At 34.4% G+C, this 18,467-nt stretch overlaps 1 protein-coding gene across 4 annotated transcripts in view; it reads left to right on the top strand.

The window, feature by feature from the left end:
• The window catches only part of LOC113402235 (alpha-1,6-mannosyl-glycoprotein 2-beta-N-acetylglucosaminyltransferase), a 45,975-nt gene that overhangs the window by 4,774 nt on the left and 22,734 nt on the right, over window positions 1–18,467 (top strand). For 2 of the 4 annotated variants that reach the window (XM_026642426.2, XM_026642428.2), the window contains exons 2-3: window positions 12,449–12,668; window positions 14,738–14,797. In XM_026642426.2, the coding sequence (XP_026498211.2) occupies window positions 12,554–12,668; window positions 14,738–14,797 (175 nt within the window). In that variant the 5' untranslated portion in view covers window positions 12,449–12,553. The remainder of the gene's footprint in view (window positions 1–12,448; window positions 12,669–14,737; window positions 14,798–18,467) is intronic. The other 2 variants (XM_026642427.2, XM_064220107.1) reach the window with 1 other exon arrangement.

Below are 18,467 nucleotides of genomic sequence, written 5' to 3'. Positions count from 1 at the left end.
ACATCTATATTTGCAATACGACAATATTCGTTTAACTGCTTATATCCACTTTAATTTTACTCCCAAAGTTCCGATGACGTTTCGAACGACGTACAAATTGCGATTTATTTGCAAATCCATAGTGAATATCATAGATTATATTCAAGCGCTCGACCAATGATATCGCATCAATTCAAGGTCAAATGTCGTTTATTTGGTTTTTGTACTCTTGTGGTAGATATTCATCAAGAACTGTTTGTAGTGCATTGAAGTGGAGTATTTGTACGGGACGGTTACTGATAAACGTTGAAGATAAGCGTTTTTTTTTCTATATAGACGACGGAAAATCCTATCACGATAATGATTTTACAATCGGATGTTTGAATTTACTATTTCTTGTAGTTTTACAATTAAAAAAATGTTTAATAATATGATCGTTTTCAAGTTATATGATATTATATTTAGGTAAATCTGTGGAGTTGTATTGAAATTATTAAATAGTTCTTTTTTTTTTTAAATTTAGTACCAAATATTTAGGTAAATGTCTGGATTTGTCATCATCCTCCTGCCGATACAAGATTATATTGATGATAAAATATCGTGGAGTTAATGCTCGTTGACTTCCAGGCAGGAGACATAACATACATATATAATTGTATTCAACTAACATGACTGTATTTTTAGATGTTGAAAAATAGTAACTTCTGAGTTTCTTGCCGGTACTTCTCGGTAGAATCTACATTCCGAACCGGTGGTAGCTTTACTTAAAATAGTTTGTTAAATGACGATTCAAAAGTGCTTGTAAAAGCCTACTTGAATAAAGTATATTTTGATTTGATTTGCTCTTATCCTAATTTACTTGGGGTCGGCGCAGCATGTCTTCTTCCGTACTTCCCTATCTGACGTCATCTCACAGGTAACATTCTCTCCATCCATATCATCTTTCACACAATACGAAAATAGGAATACTATTATAATGTATAGGGAGCCGAGATGGCCCAGTGGTTAGAACGCGTGCATCTTAACCGATGATTTCGGGTTCAAACCCAGGCAGGCACCACTGAGTTTTCATGTGCTTAATTTGTGTTTATAATTCATCTCGTGCTCGGCGGTGGAGGAAAACATCGTGAGGAAACCTACATGTGTCTAATTGCAACGAAATTCTGCCACATGTGTATTCCACCAACCCGCATTGGAGCAGCGTGGTGGAATATGCTCCATACCTTCTCAACGCGAGAGGAGGCCTTAGCCCAGCAGTGGGAAATTTACAGGCTGATTATGTATACCCGAATGATGTCGCGGACCAAAGCTTGTATAAAAAGACGAGAGTTCCGTTCCGCGGATGAACGAGAAGTTACTATAAACATGACGTGTTAAATATATTATGTATGTATTCAATGACATAATATAAAATTAGCGAACTTAGCGAAAGTTACAAAATGGCGTAATATTTGATGAATCTCGAAAGGTTGACGAGCCTTGTCCTCAATCGCGGTACATCGAACGTTTATGTTTCGTGTTTAGCGCACACGGCGCAACGGAATTTAGGTGTAGGAGTTTGAATATCGAGTTGATAAAAGATTATTTTTGAGACTATTCAATATGGTAGAGTTCATTGACATTGATCTCATGATCGGTTCATTTGTGTCGATTTAAATTTTTCTTTTTTTTTTTAAGTGTATGTAGGCTGACGAGCAAGTGGGCCACGTGATGGTAAGTGGTCACCACCACCCATAGACAATGTCGCTGCAAGAAATATTAACCATTCGCAACATCGCCAATGCGCCACCAACCTTGGGAACTAAGATGTTATGTCCCGTGTAATATAGTTAAACTGGCTCACTCCTCCTTCGAACCGGAACACAAAAATACCTAAGGCTTGCACAAAGCCACCAATAATTTTGAATCGTTGTACAACAAGTTGAGTCAAGTTAAAATTCTCGGCTTTTCTCTACATATAAACATATAAACCTTCCTCTTGAATAGCTCTGTTTATTTATGAAAACTGCATTACCCTCTGCGTACAGACAAACAAATTGTACTTATTATAATATTAGTATAAATAATTTTCACATAGCGGCGCTTTGATTGAGGAGCACGGTCGTGCGTTGTGAGGCGTGCTTCCGTATAAACGTCAAAGGCGAAACGGTCTTGGGAAATTTCATCATTATTTATCCTGGGAACGAAGACGGGTCCTTCTGTGGGACGCTACATACGTTGACATGATGGCCCCGTCTCATATCCGAGAAACAATGTTAAGAGCCGGTGCCACTGCGGAGAAGGCTGAAGCAAAAAAAAAAACGATCAAAATATTCGTCATGTTAATATTTTTGTCCCATTTGCTGTCGAATCACTTGGACCTTGGAGCGGTAGTGCAAGCTTTATTAAAAGTATGACACCTCGCCTCATTGAATCCACTGGCGACAATGCTGGTTTGTTTTTAGCCCAGGGGATCGGAATTGCGATTCAACGGGGAAATGCTGCTAGCATCCTTGCCAACATTCCACGCGGTCGAGATTTATACAGTAAATGTTAATAATTGATGTTAATTTTTTTGTTGTTATTGTTTTAATTCCGACGTGATTGTTAATAACAGTTTTATTTCTTGGTAATTTAATAATTTTCAATCGTAGTTAATTTTTTTCATTGTGTCTGTCGTTCAATCTTTACTTATAAAATAAAATGTCCTGACTGAATGTTCAAAATCTAATGAATTCTGAAGGGACGAAATAGGGGTTTAATGGTTTTATGGAAGTCCGTCATTTTTTAAGTTAGAAACATGAAACTTCATTCTTGGGCTACAGATTGAATGAAATTGAAATTGAATAGATACTCTACCCTAAGGGGTGAATTAGGGGTTGACATTTCGTATATAGGTTAGTCTGGAGATCCGCTTTACCATGACAATTAATAAAACACAAGGTCAAACCTTTAATATATCTGGAATAGACCTAAGAGAAGACTGTTTTTCGTGTGCGAGCAATCTGGTGGTTCTAGCGCACGACATTCGAACCAAAAATGTGGTATACAAAGATGTCTTAAATTAACGTAAAATTTAATAATAATAATAATTAATAAATATTGGACAACATCACATACATTACTCTGATCCCAATTACAGTAGCTAAAGCACTTGTGTTATGGAAATCATAAGTAACGACGATACCACAAACAACCAGATCCAAGACGCCCGCGAAGTCGCGGGCATAGCTAGTTTTAAATAAAAAAAAATCAATTTTAAATATAAATATTAGACAACATCACATACATTTCTCTGATCCCAATGTAAGTAGCCAAAGCACTTGTGTTATGGAAAATCAGAAGTATCGCTACTTCTGTACGGTACCTACGGTACCACAAACACCCAGACCCAAGACAACATAGAAAACTAATGAACTTTTCTACATCGACTCGGCCGGAAATCGAACCTCGGAGTGGCGTACCCATGAAAACCGGTGTACAGACCACTCGACCATCAATTAATCTGTAAATATATTAAACTTCCACGCGAGCAAAGTCGCAAACAAGGCGATATAATTTAATATATAGGTAAAGCAAAGTACGAGTTCCAACTTAGGATACCTCTTTAATTTTCCCTTGTATATTAAACTTTTGATTAACAAAGTAATATAAATATCATAAAATATAATGAACGATAATCAACGAAATTAATAACTCGTGCTAAGAACTTATAATTAATTAATTATGATAAAATCCGACTGAGTTGAAGGTTACAAATGTTCAATATTAAACGACCCCTTTTTTTGTCATGGACAAAAAGTTATTTAAATTGTTTTTTTTTTATGCAAAAGAGATGTTCGATCTATTTATAATCTTGTAGCTCCAAGGAGCCTTCGGGATGTTAAATAATTTTCATATATCAACAGTTACGTTACAATATGTTTAAAACAATATTATCTACAAGATAGAACTTTAGTTTTAAATTTAATTCAATATTGGAACATGGCGATTCAAAAGTTTTCTAATGAGCGTCTTGGAGTAAGAATATTTTGATTTTGGCAAATCGAAGGAGTAAAGCTAAACAAACCTTAGATTTACGTATTCCATCCCGATGTTCTATTAGCTCAGCTGTATTGTGCACTACGAACAGTTTGCGATGAATATATATTTATTTATAATACAACACTGTTACACTTAACTACTTGTGTACAGTTTAATTTAACTTCCAAAGTTCCGATTAAATTTTGTCGATATTAAAAACGTAATTATATCGCAAATCTATTAATAATAGATTATTAGAGATTTTGATGATATCGCGTGATTTCAATGTCAGTTTCGTTATGAGGAGAGATTAATATATCTCACAGTAATATTGTCTATGCATTGGTGACCACTTATTACAATATGATCTATTCGCCTGTGGGCCTACTTATGTCAAATAAGTAATCTATACTAATATTAATTGAACCTGAAGCTTTAACCGCGCGAAATTTTTAAAATTAAATCTTTTTCAGTTTTACCCCATTCGGGGTCGTGTTTCGTAAAATCCGTTCTTAGAGTATGTCTACACTCTATAAGGAACCTACTTGCGAAATTTCAAGTTTTTATGTGTTATAGTTTCTGAGATTTCGTGATTGATCAGTGAGTTGTATTTCGCTTTTGTGTATACAGATTTTAAAGAGGTAAATTTGATTGTTTGTTTGTAATAATAAATAATAATAAATAAATAAATATTGGACAACATCACATATATCACTCTGATCCCAATGTAAGTAGCTAAAGCACTTGTGTTATGGAAAATCAGAAGTAACTTTTTCTACATCGACTCGGCCGGGAATCGAACCCGGGATCTCAGAGTAGCGTACCCATGAAAACCGGTGTACACACTACTCGACCACGGAGGTCGTCAAATGGTGGTGATATCAGGAACATATGATCCAATTCGAAAAAAAATCCGCTGGTGGACAGCTACATTATTCCTGAGTGACTTCAAACAGGCAACCCACAGAATTTTCATGTTCTTGTAATTTGAATATGATGTCTAATTCAATATCGAGTCACACGTGTATCCAACAACCCCCATCGTATCTCGGTGGAACAAGTTCCAAAACTTCTCCTCCAAAGGGTAGCGAGGCTTTAGTCCACCAGTGGATTAGCCGTTCGTTCGAAAATCATTCTATGTTACACGTGCCTTTATAACCACGACCCCTCCCTAAAATGCCATCATCGTATCCCAAGGGAAATACGACCTGATAAACTATACCAACTCAGATAATTGTAACTTACTAATATAAATTGGTTAATACCAGTTTTTGCGTAATTATTTTTTTTTATGATGAGCTGAGCCCGCGGCTTCGACCGTGCGGAGTTCAGCTTGACTACGAGAGTATAAACTCTTACATGACTCGGATAAAGAAGATCAACAGAGGTTTCGGTGTTTTTGTTACTATCAACGCAATTTGTTACTAAAGAATGATCAAAAGTACTAGAGGACGATTTTTGGTTGCACACAATTTGGTAACTACAGGCATGAAAGCCGTAACGTCTTAGCTCCCAAGATTGGGGGCGCATTGTTGAAATTTCAGGATATGTCCTGCGTAGTTGGCTGGTCACACTCAAGATCCGCTGTGGCATAAATTATCAAAACTGTCTGTGATTTTTTTGAGGTTACTAAATCAATTTTTTTTTATCATATACGTTCGGATCGGATTATAATCGGGAACGTATAGTTACCGTTATAAGTTAGTAGAATTACTTTACTTTACATGATAATTTGGTATTCTGTTACGCAGAAAATTTGTAACATCCGTTTGGTTAATCAAATGATTGTATAACAATTAGACGTAATAGACAATTTTCATGTAATATTAGAAAATTGTCCAATTCAAGGTTAAAAAATTATCGTTGAACAGATGGACGGATAAATGACATTGACACTTAGTAATCACGTCAGGATGATAATGAGAGCGAACTGGCAGAGATCGGCACGTACGGAAAAAACGTTCCAAAAAGGACGATCTTTGTATTTATTTCTCTTGAAAAAAGATAAACAAACCTTAGATTCACGTATTTCATGCGATTTGATAATAACTCAGCTGTATCGTGCACTACGGAGAGTTTATGATTAATATATCTTTATTTATAATACAACTACTTATTTCCATTTTAATTTTACTACCAAAATTCCGATAACAGTTTCGTCGACGTTAAAGACGACATTTTTTCGCAAACCCATAGTGAATATCGTAGATTAATCGAGCTCTCGACTGATATCGCGTCGATTTGCTGTCAAATGTTGTTTATTTGACTTTTCTCCTCTTATGTTTCGAATGGAGTATATTATATGAAATTATTGTTTGTTTTCTTATTGTATTAATTCAGTTCATTGCCATTGAATTATTTTCAAACGCTGTAAATTTATTTCATCGCGTCTGTCATTTAATACATAATATACGGCGAAAGCAATATTTTTAACTTTGCCTTTTCATAAATTCTAATCATTTGTAAAGAAGGCATGTTATTCGATACAAGATTATATTGATGATAAAAAAGCGTGGAGTTAATGCTCGTTGACTTCCAGGCAGGAGACATAACATACATATATAATTGTATTTAACTAACATGACTGTATTTTTGGATATCGAAAAAGAGTAACTACTGAGTTTCTTGCCGGTTCTTCTCGGTAGAATCTACATTCCGAACCGGTGGTAGCTTTACTTAATATATGTAGTTTGTTAATTGATAAGTGTGTATTGTAGTGCTTGTAAAAGCCTACTTGAATAAAGTATATTTTGATTTGATTTGATTGGCACCATCGTTCCAACCGGGTCTCCCATAACCATGACCATTTTTATTTATATCACCCCCCATTCATTAATTGGCTCTCCAGCTGTTGAAAGTATTTAAATCTCGATCGAATCTTATACTAGCGACCCGCCCCGGCTTCGCACGGGTGCAATGTGGGCTATGCCTAAGAGATAGACATATACCGTCGCGGACTTTTTTGAAGACCGTTTTTAAGGTGTACAATACTGTAGTACATTATTTTGATCTATCTCGTAGGGTTCAGCCAGCGTTTGCAATTTAGGCGCAAAAAGTGTGTTTATTTACGACATCACATTAGAAACCTCTAAAATTATAAGTGTTTCTCAACTATATAATGCATGTGTTATACATCTAAACCTTCCTCTTGAATCAATCTATCTATAAAAAAAAACCGCATCAAAATCAGTTGTGTAATTTTAAAGATCTAAGCATACGTGTAATGATGATGAGTTTGTATTCTTAATCGAATTTAGGGATACGGAAACTAGGTGTCACAATTTTTATTGACCTCTCATGTTCTAACAATGTCGTCGCTTCTATAGAAATAATAAATAACTTAAGTGGATCCGACTAATCGTTAAAGCGGACTATCCAGCCGTATTCGTAGTCGGCGACTATTTGGCAAACAGTGCCGACATACTGGCTTCGTTTAATATATTTCTTGATATATATTTTATTACAATTAAATATCATTTGTCTCTTGACTTAAAATCAATCCAATCGGTCAAAGAAAATCCATACGCGAGACCTTATTTCAGACTGGTGTTAACGAGTAGCCCTCGCCTCCACTACGGGGTTACGTCATAGGATGTCATAATTACTTATATACCTTTATTATATATAATGATTATAATCGAACGTATTTATTTTAAATTATTATGTACTTGTACAATTATTTTTATAATTAGTTGTTTCATAATTTGTTAGACTTTAATTCATACTATTTTATTTGGCACACTATTTAAGACTGACACAAGTATACCTACCTCTTTTTAAAAAAAAAAAAAGTTCGATCTGTCACTAGAAATATTGAAATGATTGGATGTTCTTGAAAAATATATTTGTTGGAGAATTATTATAAAACGTGATTTTATTTTATCGTCTTGAACTACTGGAATTACACATTAAATCTTAATTCTCTTAAGTTTAAGCTTTATTTTAATTATCTTAAACTCTTTAACTTCAATGAACAATGACACTTTTTTTTACACAAAAACACCGCTCCGATCTGTGCAGAGCAAGAATCAACCGTGATCGGTTTACCGATAAGTCGGCCGACTAGTCGGTCTCTGTACAACAGAGTAATCGACTATTCGGCTAGTCGGTCGAAGTTTTAATCGGCACATCTCTATAAAAATCATATCGGGCTTGTTTTATGAGACTCTTAACCAAAGGGCCGTGACTTTAAATGACGTCTACGTTATGAGCGTTGTTAATCCATTGAAGTCCATTTAAAGCCTAGTATAGACGCTGTCTAATCTAATCTTATCTCCGCTTCATGTTTGAGTATGTTGTTGTAACGCGATAGAGTTTTCGTGGTAATATCGTCGGAAAAATCACTCATAATATATATTCACTAATGACATGATATAGATGTAATTAACTCGCAACTCGCCCCGGCTTCGCACGCGTGCAATGCTGATACTAAATGTACTACAGAATGTATTTATATACAACTCTCACAACCTTTTTGTCATTAGACAATACAAGCCGTTACGTCCCGGCATTTTGAATCTGTAATATCTTCGAAAATATTCGTTTAAATCACACGCTGTAAAGAGCCATATTGATCTATATTAAATGCACAATGTATTTAAGGTACATAATTGGATAAGGATTAATGCTGTATTGCTTAAAATCTCTTCGAAAATAAGGCATTATTACTCGTTAAAAGCAAAGGATAAAAAATAGTTATTGTGATATTGACATCACATCAGAAACCTCTAAAATGATCAGTGTTTCTATACTATATTGTGTAAGTATTATACATATAAACCTTCCCCTAGAGTTACTCTATGCAATAAAAAATACCGCATCGAAATCCGTTGCGTAGTTTTTAAGATCTAAGCATACATAAGGACAGACAGACAGCAGGAAGCTACTTTGTTTTATACTATGTAATGATGATACCAAACTGAAAGTGTTATTAGTATTAACTCTTAGTCATAAAATTCCACGCGGGCAAATCCGCAGGCACGGCTAGTATTTTATCGCGTTTGTTCTTCAATAGGCTATTTGACTGGTTTTTAAAATGCATTTTATATTATTTAGTAGAGGTTAAGGAACCCAGTAAAAGTTGTTTTTTTTAATGCTAGTACATATTTGCTGAAAAATATCAAAATAAAAATTCCATATTTAAATAGCGCGCGAAAACGCTACTTTGACAGTATGGCGCTGCAATGGAGTCGGTGACGTCAATCGCCTGTATTGTAATCTGTGGCACATATAATTTACATACAGTAGGCAAACGAGGTTAATAAGCTAGTGACGTCATCATAAACCCGACCAACCAGGAGCGTTTTGTGTCACGTGACAAACGTTTAAAAAAATGCAATTTTATTTATGGATTTTTGAATAAATTAATTATTATTTTCAACTTTCGTTAATAAATAACCATTTTTTAAACTCATAATAATACTGATTACAATAATTGACACTTTATTGTTAGCATTGTCAAATAGCCTATTTAAAAGCCATAAAAACTTTATATTTTTTTTATTACACGTACAATCGTTTAATAATTCGTTTATTGCTCGTCTATTTACGAGCAGCAATATACCAAGTTAACTGTACTATCAGAAAAAGATAAAAATGTTATCGGCTGAAATATCAATTATATTTGAAAAAAAAACATACAGACGACCCTGTTATTCTTTATGTACAATTATACGCTCCACTGAAGTGTTTATTTATTTTCTTAAATAATTGCATTCAGCCTTAGCGGTCAGGGTGAAGTTCTTTACTGTATTAAAAAAAAAAAAAAACATCTATAGTCTATTCCAATCGAAGAAGGACCAGATATAAACAAACTTTAGATTTACGTATTCCACACGATTTGTTAATGGCTCTGCTACGAGTATATTGTCCACAATCAGTTCTTGATTAATATATATTTATTCGTAATACAACACTATTGCACTTAACTACTTATATCCACTTTAATTTCACTTCCAAAATTCCGATAACAGTTTCGTCGACGTTCAAAACGCGATTTTTTCGAAAATCCATAGTGAATATCATAGATTAATCAAGCCCTCGACCAATATTGCTTCAATTTGCTGTCAAATGTTTATTCGGCTTTTTTCCTGTTCTGGTTGGAATGGAGTATACACTAGTGTCAAAAGGACAATGACCTTTAAAATAAAAAGTAATTAAAATTAAATTAAATTAAATAGGAACGTTACATGTGAATAATGTTTAAGTAATACATTATAAATATTTAATTTGTTTATCATTAATCGTTAAAGTTTTTTTTTTACATATTTTAATAACTAGTTATCCGTACTGGCTGCACGCGAATATAACTTGTAGATTGAAGGATATGAAAAAAGTATATTGCTTTTTTCCGACTAAGAAAGTTGAATTACTCCGTCTTTTAACACGCTTGTAATAGCTTCTTGTAACTATGTATGTAAGAAAATCTTGGAATCTTAATTTGACCCGCTTCCCGGTCTTTGATTGGGATGAAATTTTGCACACGCTCTGAATTCCGATGACAATGCATGACTAGCTAAGAAACGTCATTACAAATCCAATATGGCGGCCTCCCCAAGATGGCGGACTGGCTGTTTGTAATCCACTCCCATGATATGGATATCAAATGAAAGGGTTTGCTGTCAGGAATACGAAAAAAATAGTCACGTGACTTAAATCCAACATGGCGGACATTCAAAATGGCTGATCGGCTTGGATGATTCATTTGCATTTCTCGGCCTTTTTTCGTATATAATGACTGCACTGTTATACATATAAAACTTACTCTTGAATTAACTAGTAGTTTAACTGATCTAAACGTACAGACAGGAAGCGACCTTGTTTTATGCCATGTAGTTATGAAATACTTTTCCTTACATATAATTTATATCACACGTCAAAATTTTTAATTGCTAATAATTTTTGAACAGGTGTTTGTATTAAAATAATAATGAGCAAGTTCGTGGTTCCCTTCTCACCGATTCCGGCTCTGCGGCTATTTTAAAAATGTCTGATTAAAAATCATTAGTAAGCGACAAGATCTCCTTTACATATTTGATTACGAATGTAATTTTTTTTGGATAACCAGCCGTTTATTCCGTACTTCCGATTGTGATAAATTTTGAACTGATAAAGCTGATACCGAATACGCTACTCGAAATACGCGTAATTTTTTTTTTCAAGTACCAGAATCGATAGTTTTTAGTTAATTATATTCTTAAAAAAATACAATTCGGAAGAGGAGTAGGTAATTCTAAATATTTCACTGGTAGAAAGCTAAATTATTCCTGAGTTATATAGGGTATCACTACACAGCATAAAGCAAAGCCGTTTGTCTAACTGTCCCTGCGCACGCTTAGATCTATAAAATTAGGCAACGGATTTTGATGCGATTTTTCTTCAGTAGATAGATTGATTCAAGAGGAAGGTTTATATGTATAATACATGCACAATATAGTAGAGAAACACTGATAATTTTAGAGGTTTCTGAAGTGATGTCCATTTTCGCGCTTACATTGCAAACGCTGGCTGAACCCTACGAGACAGCATAAGTATTCTACACCTTAAAAAGTTCTACAAAAACGTCCATGATGGTAAATGTCTATTTCTTAGAGATAACCCACAATGACCATTTTTTATCTTTTACTTTTTACGAGAAATAATGGCTTATTTACGAAGTGATTTTAAGTGATACATCGTTAATCCTTATCCAATTAAGTACCTTAAATACATTGTGCATTTAATATAGATCAGTATGTCCCTGAACTGACTGAAAATGCTGTGAACGTTGTATATAAGGAAATTCTGTGCGGAGTTTGGTGGGAAAAGGCAAAGTTCTTTTTAGTCGAGTTGGTTAGATGTTGGATCAAACATTTGTGTTATGATCGTCAGTGTTTGTTTTAAAATCTTTGTTGAACGTTTTATGAAGGAATTTAGGAATTCGTGATTGTTTTCTTTGAACGAGTTTATCTCATGGACCACGTTACGATTTTCACGACGGTCTATTTGAAAAATCTGATAATGTATAATTCTTAATATAGTTACAAGAGAATACATAAGAATTATTTACATTAGCCGAGATGGCCAAGTGGTTAGAACGCGTGCATCTTAATCGATGATTTCGGGTTCAAAACCAGGCAAGCACCACTGAATTTCATGTGCTTAATTTGTGTTCACAATTCACCTCGTGCTCGGTGAAAGAAAACATTGTGAGGAAACCTGCATGTGTCCAATTTCAACGAAATTCTGCCACGTGTATTCTACCAACCAGCGTTGGAGAAGAGAGAACTTCGCCTTATTGCCTCCACAGGTGACAGGAAGACTGGTTAATTTCTCGCCCATTTCTTTATTTGGAGTTGGTGAAAATATACTAAATAATTTAAAGATAAAATAAGTTTGAATCAAAATAAGACTAGATTTATATATATCTGTCTCGTTCTTGCAAAATTAAAAAAAAAAACCATGATTAATTTACTGTTTCTTGTTACAGAAAGAAAAAACGCTTCAGGAACAATGCGACTTTTGAGAAAACTCCCGTAAAGCGCCATCTATCGGCTTTTAAAATGAACTATCCAGAGATTAATGTTTAAACGCAATGCCCCGTTTAAAATATGCCTCAATCCTACGAGTACTGCTTATTCTGGGCCTGTTTTGCGTCTGGGTACAGATTATGCTGTCGGCGACGAATGGTGCTTTGGACAAAGATGGCGGTGAGTTGGCGACGACGTTTTCAAATGGTCGGGTTATACTTCTTCGTAAAAAATTCGTTTTCTCGGTACCGGGGATGTTATGGGTGTGTTACTTCACAACTGAATATGGTTACTGATGATTGTTTAGAAACGAGTTGTTGCCTGCGATTCGATCACGTTTTAAGAGCTGGACGTCGGGTGCTGGGCATAAAAATTTTGCCGATGTCCTCCCTTGGAGTTCAAGCTAGCATCATACTAAATTTATACAAATTCGGTTCTGTAGTATGGCCGTTAAAGAGCAACATACAGACATAACGACAGTCGCATTTATAATATTAGTATTGATTGTAAAATATATAGAGGTAATAGTTTGAATAATCTTGGGGCAATTCTTCTATGATAAAATTGCGCAGATATTTTTAACTTTGCCGGTTCATAAACTCAAATCATTTGTTAAAGCATCAACAAATAAGGCATATTATTCAACATAACATTATGTAGATGACAAAAAGCATGGAGCTGATACGTCAAGAGAGAACAGAAATGGAGTCAACAACTCTACTCAGTAGTACTTGGACAATCTTGTTCCCAATGTTGGTGGTGCATTGGCGATGTAAGAAATGGTTAATATTTCTTACAGCGCCAATGTCTATGGGCGGTGGCGACAGCTTACCATCAGGTGGCCCATTTGCTTGTCCGCCAACCATAAAAAAAACTCAGTCAGGATTCATTATATGTAATTGTATTTAACTGACTAACTTTATAATAGAGTAACTGCTGAGTTTTTCGTTGTTCTTCTCGGTAGAATCTACATTCCGAACCGGTGGTATCTAAACTTAATCTAAAAGCCCACTTGAATAAAGTATACTTTGATTTTGATTTTGAATCACGGAAAAACATAAAAAGCCTTAAATACAATTTAGGTAGTCTCTAATCTATTTTTATGATAAATCCGCTTACGACCAAAATGAATAGAAAAGAACTGTCGTTTGACCTGGAACCAGAGTATTGACCAGACCTTGAGTATTATTTTGAGTAGAGTTGTATTGTGTTTTAGGGTTCCGTATTTATAGAGGAAAAACGGAGCCATTAAGAGATCAATTCGTTGTTTATCTAAATGTCCGTGAAGCTCTTTTCCTTAGAAACGCGTAGAGGCAAGTTGAAATAAGTACCAAATACTGAGGTTTCACGGCTCTAAGTCTACGCACTCAAAAGATATAGCCGTTTATGGCGTATTTCCCATACATTCTCAAAGGGAATCAAAACCTTTAGGGAACTTCCCGTTCCTAATCATGACATTTGACAAGAAGCAATATTTTGTAGCACAGTTAAATTTAGAGTCAAAAATCTTTATTTAATATAGAAGTGTTCACTTGCTTGTTTATAGTCAAAAATCTACCTCCGGTTCGGAAACAAACACCTCGGATCCGAGGAGAACTCTGCGAAAGAAATTCAGCAGGATTTTTTTTAAATGTCATATTTAACAATTATTGTTTTCATACGATAACAATAAATATGTTTACGTTGTTTCAAACAGCCTGAAAGCTATCATCCGATCATCTCATTCCCGAGGTGTGTATACAACTAAAAAGTAATTAGTGCTGTAATATCCTTTAACACACAAACGCTCTTTAAAGATTCGTTTAAATTTTACAATCGAATTATAGGAATGTCGTAAATTTGCCTTTCGGACTCGTGGTACGCAACCCTCACTGCGCGAGTCCGAATCGCACTTGCCCGTTTTTCTATTGATATTTCATTTCGTAATAGTCATTGACATACATACGAGTATATTCAAGTAAAAAAATTGTACAAACACTGATAAGAACAAAGGTTCGCTGCAGCGATTATGTCGTCTAAGCAAACTGTTAAAACATACAGCGCTAGATAGCTTCCTGTTCAATAGGTGTGCCAGTGATTGAGCAAGTTTAACAGGCACAAGGGACGTAACATCTTAGATGCCAAGGGATCGCATTGGCGATGTAGGGAATGGTTAATATTTCTTACAACGTCAATATCTAAGTGGTGGTTTCTTGTCAGGTGGATTATTGAATTTCGAAATAAAATGTTTTTTTTTTAATGATTTTCAGATAACATACTAGCAGATATATTACAGACTAATCTCACTAACAATGAAGAGCCGTTTACAGGTTCCGTTTTTATTTTTTATTTTTTTTTTGTGTCGTCCCATTTTTGTTTGTGTCTTTTATGTATCTATACGTCATCATCATAGCTGATTTGTACATTAAACTAGTTTTGCATGTCGATAGTCCGCTATCGGGATACATTATCGACAGTATCGATAGTCTATCGATATTATCGTCACGTGTCAATATCGATAGTTTCCCTTAGCTATATATAACATTCATACTATCGATAGTGTTGCAAAAATCTTATTCGTTTTAACTAAAACATATCGATAGTTTTGATGGTTTCGTAGTATTGATAGTCAGTGATTTTTATAGTATTACTTTCTTATAATAAGTTATTTAAGTCAAGTAACGACTCTAACAATTCTCTGATTAAAGAAAATCTATCGATATTACGCTGTTATCAATAGATACGAAGACGATACTATCGATAGTCCTATCACTAGTCCTATCCTGAATAGTTTCCAAAGTCAACTTTCGATAGTACTGCAATACTACACAAAACTAATTTGACTAAACTCTAATTTCAATTTGTAATATGATCAAAGACAGATTTAACTCTTCTGGTCTGTAATTGGTCGATTGCTTGTGACGTCATAACGCCCAATTATTATCGGAAGATACAAGTGTTGAAAGAATCCATGTTATTTGGTTGGTTTTTCCTGAATGATGTAGTGCTGTTGGCCCTACTGGCCTTTACAGCGTCACCGGACGTTGGATCGAGTACTAGACTCAGCCTTGAAGTTTGAGCCCTTTCGGGTTCGGGGTTGACGTTCGTCCTGAGGGTGTCTCCTATGAGATCGCACCTCGGCTTAGTACGTAGTCGGTGGGGCTTTGATTGTTTTTTCTACAATTTATATATATACCCAGTAGCGAATATCTGGACAGCGCGATTTAGAAATGTGTCATTTTCAATCAGCGCCATCTATCGCAACGGGGTCGTAACAAACGCATAATGACGTGATACGCGACCAATGACCGTTTAGATTTATGATTGGTAATTCTGACTTAGATCAACTTTATGAACTGATTTTTAATGATGAACAATATCGCTTTATCGTCTGTCTGTTTGCTTTTACGTTACATGTGGGATTTCGATGGATTATATATTGGTAAAAAATAATAATGAATAATAAATTCATTTAATATATTTATAGATGAAAAATTTGATCTTGTCTAAAAATATCTTGATGTTAAATTGTAAAAGGTAGATTGATTTTCCTAGTGTCGATGTTTATGGGCGGCGGTGACCACTTACCATCAGCTGGCCCGTTTGTCAGTCTACCTACATAAATAAATTAAAAAAAAAAAAAAACTAGAGGTGCCGTGGAACAACCGGTTGGAACGAAGTTGCTATCGCTGTATACATTGTATATTACATATTATGTAATAACTGTTAGTTATTATATACAATGAAACAAAAAAGAAGAAAATTTGAGAATAAAAAAAATCCATGTGAATTAAAACAATAATAAAAAATACTTTTATGTAAAACTGTATATAATAGAAAGAGACCGAGAGAATGAGAGAGAGAGACGGAAAGATCGCTTGGGCATAAGGATCTTCCTTACGTGACGATTTCAGCTCACTCTACTGTGGCTTACAGTAAAGTAAAAGAACTTCGTTCAAAAATAATGTAATTAATTTTGTAATTGTTATAGCTAATAAATACCAACGTCCTAAAGTTCTATATTCAAATCCGGGGTTGTCCAATAAAAAAAATAATCCGTTATCAAAAATTGAATTTTTCGATACTCAATTACGTATTAGAGAGATTCGTGCCGGTTCTTTTCCGACCTACATACCGATAGCTTGAAAGTGCTTGTTGCCTACATGAATAGATAGTTTATTTGTTTATTTGAGACTTAACAAAGGCCTATACGCCGCTGAATAAACTACCAGCAGCCACGAAAACCACGAAGTAGTTAAATTGTTTTAATACTAAGCAAATATTAATGATCTTACTAAATATGTATAAATATCACGTAATGTTACATTTTATATCTATTGTATATAATGGTACGTGAGAATTCCATATTTTTTTTATATTAAATACTATTAAGCAACAGTCGGTCACGTTCGGCTTTTAGTAACAGACAAAAATTATCCTTAATGCATTGTATTAAGTCTCGTAATGCTGTGTAAGAATTATAGTGTCAACAATATTTATCCATATTGTATTGTCACTCACGTCGTATCTTCTAATTATAGTGTAGACAAAAATGATCTTTAATGCATTTTAGTAAGGTTTATAACGTTCTGTAAGAAATCACTACACACGTATCAATACTTTAAATGTAAGTAGTGGTCGCTCATAGGTCAAATTTCGTGTATTATGCTAAATAAAATAAAGGATACATTCATTCGAATGAGGAGAAATTAGTCTCAGCTGGACGATACCATGACATTATTACGATTAAAAAAACAAATGTCAAACAAACGTCATCGATTTTAAATTTTGACATGACCTGTGTTGTCTCCTATGTACGTGACATTGGCGAAATTATCTGTGCCCTGTCGGTACAACTAAAACCCATTAAACTAAGAATTGAATTGTTGTCGTATGAACGTGAAATATATAGGAATGTTTTATTTAAATAAATAATAATAGTTAATATGTAATAATTATTTATTTTAATAAGAATTATTAACATTAAGTCCTTTACTATATACAAATAAGAATTAAAAACAGTTACTGTATAAGTCATGACCACGTGGAATGTTGGCTAGTATGCTAGCAGTACCCCGTTGAATTCCGATCCTCTGGTCAAAAAAACGAACCAGCCCTGTCACCAGTGGAGGCAATAAGGTGTTATACTGTTTCCAAAAGTCCAAGTGTTCCAACTGCAAATGGGACCAAAACATAATATGTAATATGAGTTTATTTCATTTAACGTATTTGTAACACGATAAAAACATTTTGGATATCTGTACTTTTTCCTTTAATATAATGAAAAAGGCTACAAATTTATATTATTTATATTAAATATATGAAAGTTGGTAAACGAGCAGGAGGCTCACCTGATGGAAAGTGACTACCACCGCCCATGAACATGTGCAACACCTTTAAGGTGCCCAAGTCCCATTTTCATGAAGGTTCCCAAGTCGTATTCGGAAAGCTGGTTTCACAGAGTGGTTGTGCGAGGCAGAAAATGTGTAAAAATATTATATGTTATTCATTTAAATAACAATAATGTATACATTTATTGTCTTTATTTTATGAATACGTTACAATAAGGCACGTACTTATTCAATAGTTACATGTGCGAACAAGGCCAAACCTGTGTCTCAGACGTACCGTCAGAGTACCGATGAAGTTATACAATTTTAAAAGTGACGTGCTAAGTTTACATCCTAATATTAGAATAGATGTTGCATTTTTTTTTTAAATTATTTTGATAAAAAGAATTTATTTATTTAAAAGATTCCGAATTACGTCCAAACAAAAAATCATTCGCTGCGAAAGGGGGGGGGGATCGGATAACTGATTGTAACAATCAAATTTTACCCTTGAGGTTGCTAGTAACTATATCCATAACAATATTAATAGGTAGATACTAGAACTAAAAAAATATAAAACTTAACCTATAGCACACAAACTGTCAACCCAAATTTTACCCCTTCGAGTGGTGAATTTTATAAGTATCCTATGTCCTTCCCTGGGACTCGA

Source organism: Vanessa tameamea, chromosome 31 (assembly GCF_037043105.1).
Source record: "Vanessa tameamea isolate UH-Manoa-2023 chromosome 31, ilVanTame1 primary haplotype, whole genome shotgun sequence".
Classification (NCBI taxonomy): domain Eukaryota; kingdom Metazoa; phylum Arthropoda; class Insecta; order Lepidoptera; family Nymphalidae; genus Vanessa; species Vanessa tameamea.
This window is presented reverse-complemented; position numbering and strand designations above follow the sequence as displayed.